Source organism: Bos grunniens, chromosome 25 (genome assembly GCF_055505025.1).
Source record: "Bos grunniens cultivar Pamir isolate PY7600 chromosome 25, Bosgru_T2T1.0, whole genome shotgun sequence".
Taxonomy (NCBI): domain Eukaryota; kingdom Metazoa; phylum Chordata; class Mammalia; order Artiodactyla; family Bovidae; genus Bos; species Bos grunniens.
This window is the reverse complement of record NC_141189.1, coordinates 32796964-32806096: the sequence shown is the minus strand read 5'-3', so window position 1 is coordinate 32806096 and position 9133 is coordinate 32796964. Positions and strand designations below refer to the sequence as shown.

The 9133-nt window shown below is 48.4% G+C and overlaps 1 protein-coding gene across 1 annotated transcript; it reads left to right on the top strand.

Annotated features, from left to right (window-relative positions):
• Positions 1-3531: 3531 nt before the first annotated feature.
• Positions 3532-8915, top strand: RMI2 (RecQ mediated genome instability 2). Its single transcript, XM_086375748.1, has 2 exons — positions 3532-3845; positions 7772-8915. The coding sequence occupies exons 1-2, from the start codon at positions 3548-3550 to the stop codon at positions 7945-7947; spliced, it is 474 nt and encodes a 157-aa protein (XP_086231874.1). The 5' UTR covers positions 3532-3547; the 3' UTR covers positions 7948-8915.
• Positions 8916-9133: the final 218 nt, after the last annotated feature.

Sequence of the window (9133 nt, the reverse complement as noted above, 5' to 3'; positions counted from 1 at the left end):
CAGATTTGTGTGTGTGTGTGTTGAATATTATTTATTTATTTGGTTGCTCCAGGTCTTAGTGGCAGCACCCAGAATCTGCAATCTTTGTTGCGGCACGTGGGATCTTTCATTGTGGTGTGTGAACTCTGAGTTGCAACATTCAGGATCTATTTTCCTGACCAGGGATCAAACCTGGACCTTCTGCATTGGGAGCTCGGAGTCTTAGCCACTGGACCACTAGGAAGGTCCCCAGACTTGTGGGGTTGTTTTGTTTTTCAGCTTCAGCATAGGTATTTAATCTCAAAATCATGATCCAGGTCAGTTCTAAGAAAAAAAACACAGACCTCTCAGTCACACTACCTAGTTACTGGTTGTCAAGATAAGCAGTCACATGGTAAAGGAAACTGAATAATTTAAACTGAAGGAAGAGGAAAAGTCATAAAGCAGAGTAGGTCAACTCTATCTAAGGTTACAGCAGCCTCTGTATGGGTGAGGGAACGCTGATGTTAGGTCGTGCTCAACATTGTAGGCTAAAGCCTTCTTATGGCCAAAGCAAAGAAGCCCACACTGTTTTTAAGCCTGGAAGTTGATCTGATCTGAGAAAATCTCAAAGAAAGGTGATCTGAAGGGCTAGGTTCCCAAGCAGAAGAAACCCTACCGCAGCAGGACATAGTGGGTGTGGCGAAAGCAAGACGATCAAGATACTATGATCTCTCCTTAAGTTTAAAAACCAAATGGGCCCCAAATCAAAGTCTCAGGTACCAGTCATGTCCAAAGAGTAAGGAAGGAAAAGACTCTCAGGTGTGGTTCAGGCTGCATCTTCGTTCCAGTTTCTCCTTCTTTTCCTTCCATGTCACTCGCCCATTCTCAGGCGACCCATTCCAACTCAGTTCTGGGTCGCCCCTTCCCTCTGTTTGAGTTCCCCCTTCCCTGTCCTCTTCATCCCTCTCACCTAAGATGCTTTCCTCTTCTGGGAGGACTTGCTGCCACCACACCCAGGACCACCTTCACACCTACCTCAGAGCAGCCCCCAGGTGGGACCCACGGTGCACCCACTCCGCTTGGGCAGGAGCCCCCCGGACCTGTGTTTTGAAGGCCAAGAGAACAATGGGAAATTCCTGTCTTTACTCCCTTCCCCCTCACTTTCCTGGCCTTCCCTGGGTAAGGCCAGTAGGGACCCATCAGGCTAGAAGGGGTGAGACTCTCTCTTGGCTAAAATCCCCACTTCCTTCCAAGTTAGGAATCTGGTTACTCTACAGCTTAGGGTTGAGGTATAGAGCCCAGGACCCTACAGAGGCTACTTCCAGGGAGGCTGCAGGCAAGCCACTTAGCTTCTGTGAACCTGTTTCCCCACCTTTGTAGTACAGTCTCCCTACAAAGCTCTAAGGACAGAGCCTTGTTCAGTACGTCTTGTTTTTGTTCATTTGCTAAGTTGTGTCTGACTCTTTATGACCCCATGGATCCCAAGCAGCACGCCAGGCTTCCCTGTCCTTCACTATCTCCCAGAGTTTGGGCAAATTTATATCCATTGAGTCAGTGATGCCATCCAACCATCTCATCCTCTCTCGCCCTCTTCTCCTCTTGCCCTCAGTCTTTCCCAGCATCAGGGTCTTTTCCAATACATCTTAGCTGCTTTATAAAAATGGAGCTCTTGATGAAGACTCTAAGCCTGGTATTGCAGTAGGTCCCAGGAGGACAAAGTCTCCTGACCACTGGTTTTGACTTACAGGATTGGTTGGTTTAGGATTTGACTGACTGAGGACATGCAAGTTTTAGGAAGCATTTGGGCTTCTCCTGTGGCTCAGCCAGTAAAGAATCTGCCTGCAATGCAGGAGACCTGGGTTCAATCCCTGAGTTGGGAAGATCCCCTGGAGAAGGGAAGGCTACCCACTCCAGAATTCTGGTCTGAAGAATTCCATGGACTGTATAGTTCATGGGGTTGCAAAGAGTCAGACACAACTGAGCGACTTTCACTCCACTTCTAGAAATTTATCCGAAACATGAACCAAAAAAGTAGGTTCACTGTAAGGTTCGCTGTAACAATTTATAAAGTGAAAAGCTGGAAATAGCCTATGTCCTCCTCTAGGATATTGGTCATGTAGGTGATGAGACAAATAGAATCTTATACAGTCACTCAAGAGGAAGCAGAGGGATATTTGTTGATTTGGAAAGATATTTATTATTAACTGAAAGCAATATACAAAACAATATTTGTGTGTATATATTTTGAAACCTGGATACTAATACACCAACAGTGGGTGGATATCTCTGAATGATTTCTACAATTCTTTTCTGATTCTAGATTTCCTTGCCTAAATTTTCTATAATGAACATGAATTCCTTTTGTGAAAAATATAGTAACATATCTTATTAACTTAAATTATTTTATAATGTTATTCAGTTCAGTTCAGTTCAGTTCAGTCACTCAGTCGTGTCCAACTCTTTGTAACCCCATGAATCACAGCACGCCAGGCCTCCCTGTCCATCACCAACTCCTGGAGTTCACCCGGACTCACGTCCATCGAGTCGGTGATGCCATCCAGCCATCTCATCCTCTGTCGTCCCCTTCTCCTCTTGCCCCCAATCCCTCCCAGCATCAGAGCCTTTTCCAATGAGTCAACTCTTCACATGAGGTGGCCAAAGTACTGGAGTTTCAGCTTTAGCATCAGTCCTTCCAAAGAAATCCCAGGGCTGATCTCCTTCAGAATGGACTGGGTGGATCTCCTTGCAGTCCAAGGGACTTTCAAGAATCTTCTCCAACACCACATTTCAAAAGCATCGATTCTTTGGTGCTCAGCCTTCTTCACAGTCCAACTCTCACATCCATACATGACCACTGGAAAAACCATAGCCTTGACTAGACAGACCTTTGTTGGCAAAGTAACGTCTCTGCTTTTGAATATGCTATCTAGGTTGGTCATCACTTTCCTTCCAAGGAGTAAGCGTCTTTTAATTTCATGGCTGCAGTCACCATCTGCAGTGATTTTGGAGCCCCAAAAATAAAGTATAATAAATAAACATAGTAATAAAAAATGGGCAATTTTACTAGCTGTACGTGTCCCTCTCTCCAGCCTTATCTCTCCACTCGATTCTTGATAACTGACAATAAACATAGCTTCATCATTGCTACTGTTCATTTCAGTATTTTCTAGTATTTATTAGCCTCAGTCGGACACGACTGAGCGACTGAACTGAACTGATTAGCCTCAGAGAATCGTGCTAGGCCAGGCGATGTAAAGATGAATTATCACATTCCTCAAATGATTTGCGTGCACACCAAATTTTGAGGTACGTGGAGACAAGGAGTTCTTTACCTCCCTCCTTCATTTATTTTTTTCTCTTTTAATTCATTTCATCCGTTCATTCCTAACTTGTGGGGCGGGGCGTTTATTTACTTCACATACGCATGCGCACTCCTGTGATGGGGGGCGCGGTGGGGCCGCTCGGCGTGGCGGCCCCGCCTCCCGACCCCGACCATTGGCCGGCCCCGCCAGCGCGCCTCTGATTGGTAGCCGCGGACCTGGCCTCCCGCTCATCAAAGTTGGCGGGAACGCGAAGGCGGGGCAGAATGGCGGCGCCCACGGAGTCGTTGTCCGTCAGTGGCCCCACGGCCGTGAGGCTGCCTCGGTCGCCGCCGATCAAGGTGCTGGCGGAGCAGCTGCGGCGCGACGCGGAGGGCGGCCCGGGCTCGTGGCGGTTGTCGCGGGCGGCGGTGGGCCGCGAGCCGCTGGAGCTGAGGGCCGTGTGGATGCAGGGCACTGTGGTGGAGGCCGGCTGCGGTGAGGCGCGGCTGCGGGACCCAAGCGGGTCCTTCTCGGTTCGCGGCCTGGAGCGGGTGCCGCGCGGGCGGCCCTGCCTCGTCCCAGGTAACGGCGGGATTCGAACCCTTGGCTAGCCCTCGGTTTGTACCGCCCAAAGGCGGGGCCGGGCCGTCCCACCTCCAGGTCTTTTTGCAGTGCCGCAGGAGCAGCATGATGGTCACCAGGCTCCATACCCTTCCTTCCTGCTCCTTCCCAGCCAGGCGCCACCTAAGCCGTTCTGATGATAAGCATCACCCGCAGCCCATTTAAAAAATACGAGTTCCTAGGATTGCACCAGCCTTTCCAGCTGGAATCTCCGGGAGAGGGACCCCCCAGCATCAGGAACAAAGCCTCCTCCGCAGGGGTGATTCCCACCCCGCCACCTCAAGTTTTGGAAAATACCGTAGTGGGGAACTTCTGTTCATCGCTAAAGACTGGACTCAAGGGTACCTTCCTTAGGGAAGCTCTCCCCACTTCCCAGGAGTGGGGGGGGCCCTGCTGTACCCGTCCCTCATGGGACTGTCAGGCTGTAGTCACTACTCTCCTTTTAAACTAGTGGTGTGCACGTTTGAGCGCACATCAGACTTACACTGAGGGCTTGTTAAAACTGCTGGCAGGCGCCACCCTCAGAGTTAGCCTGGATGGGGCTGAGAACTTTCTAAGCAGCTCCCAGGTGCTGCTGGCCTGGGGGCCACACTTTGAGAACCACTGGGCAAGACTACCACAGGGTGGGGTCTGTGTCTTTCTGACGACTATTCTCAGCATTAGGTTGAACTGGCTCGGGCCCTTTTCGGATGTTCTGCCTGGAGAATTGTTCTTAACCTTTCTGGATCGCCTTTCAAAGGGACTAATAGTTGCTGCCTGTTGTATGGATTCAGTACATTTTAAAAATGGCCTTAGCACAGCTCCTGGGTCATAGTGAGGGTTGTGACCATTGCTTTTACGATGTAATGCTCCTGCACGCTTCTCTCCCCACCCAGCCCCATCCTTCAGCCTTCCTCTCTCTCTGCCCTCCATTGCAGTGTTTATCTAGACATGGTCTACAAACCTCAGGGTGCCACCTCTTTTTGCTTGGCTTATGAGCTAAGTGATTTTTCCGTTTTCAAATGGTTGAGAAAAAACGAAAGATTTCGTGTGAAAGATGACACGTGAAAAGTATATGAAATTCAAATATCCAGGTCCATAAATAAAGTCTTCACGGAACACAATCATTTAGGTATTGTCTGGGGATGTTTTCTCATTATAGCTACAGACTTGAATAGTTGCAACAGAGACCTTGTGACCTTCAAAGCCTAAAATATTTAGTATCCAACCCTTTACAGAAAATGTTTTCCGGCCCTTGGTGTAGCATGTAGCCTGAGCTGTTTGGTGTCTTGGTCCCTAAACAATGCTCTTTGAAGGCAAGCTAGGGCTGTCTCCCATGGGTGGCTCCAGCATTGGCATAAGGTTGGTACCAGTCGGTACCTGCGTGGGCTTCCCTGGTGGCTCAGACAGTAAAGAAGAAATCTGTCTGCAATGCAGGAGTCCAGAGTTTGATCCCTGGGTTGGGAAGATCCCCTGGAGGAGGGCATGGCAACCCACTCCAGCATTCTGGCCTGGGACATCCCAAGGACAGAGGAGCCTGGAGGGCTGTGGTCCATGGAGTTGCAAAGAGTTGGACAAGATTGAGTGACTGAGCACAGCACAGGTACCTCAGTGGTCATTGCACATTGACAAACCCATCTGACTTACCCACTGGCCTGAATGCCTGCATGCCTGGGCCTTGCCATTTCCTCTTGCTAATTAATACCAAGGTTTGATTGACAAGTTGGTAACTACTTTCAGACAGGGAGCCTGAAGAGTAACCAAGCCATTAAAACACAAAGTGATGTGTCATAGGCTTGAGCTTGAGTGCAAGGTGCCGTGGGCGCTGAAGAGGGACAACTGATCCAGGCCTGTGAGGTCATGAGATGAAGGCCAGATGGAAGGGAGTGAGTGGGGAAGAGACGGGGCACAGTGGGGAAGGAGAGACAGTGGAGAGAGACTCATCCGGGGAGAGGCTGTGGGTAGAAGGAACCAGACTAAGTAACCGGGTTGGCTGATCATGAAAGGCAAGAACAACTCAGTCCTTTGGGTTGTGTTATAACACAACCTTCTATTTGTGTTGTATGCCTCGTTGTGTGCAGATTTCCCGTGTGTGGATTACCTCTCCTATTGGGATCTCTGTGGGTTTGTTCTTCTTTTCCTGGGTCTTAAGTCATTTTCCTAGAGTTCCATCTCCCCGAGTATTTCAGGCCTATTTAGAGGGGTATGTCAAGTGTATTTTTATAATGAGCCTCCATCACTGAGGAGCCCAGAGTCACTTGCTCAGGTTGAAAGTAGAGATGGGTTCAGGGAAACCTCAGTATGTAGTACCAGGGGCTGATGCCCAGAGGGTAAGGTATCAGCTCTCCTGGCTTCTTTCCGTCAGAGCCCCGGGGCCTGGATGCAAACCCAGCCCTGATGTTGGAAGCAGTATGATTAAAGCGGCCTTGTAGGGGCATGCGGTGGAGGCTGGCCGCATGTCTGCTTTTCCTGCTGTGTTTGGGTTTTTTTTTTTTTTTTTTTAACACAATTAAGTTTTGTGTGGTTAAGACTGGCCAAGTTTTGCTTTCAAGGAGAGCCACTTCCCCAAGGGAATGGGAAGAGCGTTGCGGTTAATATGTCATGAGATCATTGAATGGCAGCCTGCCCTCTCCATGACTTGCTTACGTGTGCCCAGCTGATGGCAGGAGGCGGTAGAGATTGGTCCCAGGCAGCTGGACCGATAGGGTGTTTTGGGGGGTGCCGCCCCTGCTGAAACAGGAGGGAAGGGGCAAGGCACAACTTCTGAAAAAATGAGACAGCCCGAGGACACAACATAAACCAATTAGAATCAGATGGGTCCAAGATGGCAGACAAGTCAACTTCAACTAGACCTTGATCCTCAATCAGCAAGTGAAATGACACACCCAGAGGCGCCATGACAGTTCCAAGGTTGACCATCAAAGAACAAAAAGTAGGCCGTGGCCCAACCCCTGGAAATCCCCGCCCCTTCCCAAAAATAGTTGGAATAATCCTCCCACTCATTAGCCTATGAAGTTACCCAGCCCATAAAAGCTAACCATGCCACATTTTGAGGCACTTGCCCTCTGCAATGGCCCACACTCTTGTCTGTGGAGTGTGTTTCTCTCTGTATCAATCCACTTCTTACCTATCACTTTGTCTCTCACTGAATTCTTTCTGCAATAAGACATCAAGAACCTGAACTTCATTGGGTCCCTAAACCAGGTCTGTGATCTCAGTTGGAAGGCCATGGGTTTGTAGTCCCAATCCGAGGTACGTGGTTTCACTGCCCAGTTCTTGTGGCAACATGAAGGGGAATTAGATTTTTGCTTTGGGGCTGTCAGAGTTGTTCAGTTTCCTCCCGACCCCATGGACGGCATCACGCCAGGCTTCCCTGTCCTTCACCATCTCCCGGAGTTTGCTCAAACTCGTGTCCATTGAGTCGGTGATGCCATCCAGCCATCCTCTGTCAGGAGTTGTCTGTGCAGAAAGAGGACCAGTCTTGTGCATGGAGACCAGTCGCAGGCTCGTCAATTGAGCAAAAACAGGGAGAAGGGAAAAGCTCAGGGTTTTCTGGCCCTGCCTTAGAGCAGATTATCGAATTACAACTCATCTTCTGGTATGAGCATCTCTTCCATTTCTTAGGCAGGATAGCTTTATGCAGTGTGCTCTGATTAACATTTGAAAACCAGAAGCCAAAGAAGATACGGATGTCATTCTCCAGGTTAAATGTGGAATTTACTATCGATATATAAGTATTTTAATCACCTTGGCATTTTGGTATTTACTGTCTGCATTTTTTTGTGGGGTGGGGGGTCTCCAGTTTGCCTCCCTGATAAAGTTAAACCCTCTCAAGGACTCCTGTCTCTGTTTTGTTTGTATTTTCTCTATCAGTGTGGACTTTTACCACCCAGCTTTTCTTCTTCCAGGAAAGTATGTAATGGTGATGGGAGTGATTCAGGCCTGCAGCCCCGAGCCCTGCCTGCAGGCTGTGAAGATGACAGATCTTTCAGATAATCCCCTCCACGAAAGCTTGTGGGAGCTGGAAGTGGAAGATTTACACAGGCATATATATTCCTTAGATGATGTTGGAACCGGCGATTAAAAAAACAACTGAAGTTCTGGAGCAACTTGCATTCTTACCATGTGGATTTCATAGACATCACTCAGTATATATTTCTCAAAGGTTTATCAGAAAGCTTTGCTCTGAGCGGTCCAGATGCAGGACCACTAAATGCTGGGACACTCCAGTGAACTCAGCCCTTGCTGCCCTTCGCTTTGACTGTTTGCTGATGAAAAGCAGATGTTTTGTTCTCTCTCTCTCTCTTTTTTTTTTTTTGCTCTCTCTGTGTTAATTCTCTCTCCCTGAAGCACACAGAAACCTCATGCTGCATTTTCCAAGTTTTACAAGTGATGATGCTTTTTCCATTACCACCGCGGCCCTGTTTTACGAGGCCGAATTTGAACCTCAGTCACGGCCCGTGGAGATGAAAAGCATGGTTATGGGCAGGAAAAGAGGCTGCGTAAAAAAGGAATGACCTCACGGCCCCGTGTCTCCTCAATCCACAGCTTCCATATCCAGCTTGCAAGTCAAACGGCATTTTCTGACTGCAGGCTCTGGGGCCTCTCACAGACACAGCCCTCTTTCTGCCTCAGATGCCACTCAGCCCTAAACGTGAGGTCCCTTCTCCGCAGAGCTGGACGTGGATGCCTGCCCTTCTTCCTTCCCTTGGGGATGTTGAAACACCCTCAGAACTTCTTGTTGAAACGAAAATCAAGATGAAGAATGACTTGCAGGCATGAACTAAACTCCTCCTTCATAACTTTTGATGAGACCCTGAGAGGGGCAGCCTGCTGGTTAGATAAGAGTCTTCACGGTGTTTTCTGTAGGGAATGGAGTTTGGTTGTGATTGTATTGAATGTTGGGTGGCTGCTCTCTGCTTCTTACCCAGCCTTCACTTTTCCTTAGATTGTAAATGCCAAGGGAGGGAGGGGGTCAGGTTTTGTTCCCCATTGCTGTAAACTTTTGCTGGAGTTGATTTCTACCACCAATAAATTGTTTCCTATGCTGTATTCTTTTTAATAGATTTTATTTTTTAGGCATCTTAGATTTCTAGGGAAAAAAAAAGAGCAGAACTTACAGTGAGTTACTTTACATGCCCTCAGTTTTCCCCTGTTAGTAACATCTTACATTGGTGATACCTTTGTTAAAATCGATGAGGCAGCATTGATACAGTATTATTAACTCAAGTACATCAATGACATCAAGAGTCAGTCTTTGTGACATACAG

Coding starts and splice junctions, on each gene's coding strand:
- RMI2 (XM_086375748.1), top strand. CDS start 3,548: ATGGCGGCGCCCACGGAGTCGTTGTCCGTCAGTGGCCCCACGGCCGTG. Junction 3,846..7,771: donor GCGGCCCTGCCTCGTCCCAG/GTAACGGCGGGA, acceptor TTCTTCTTCCAG/GAAAGTATGTAATGGTGATG.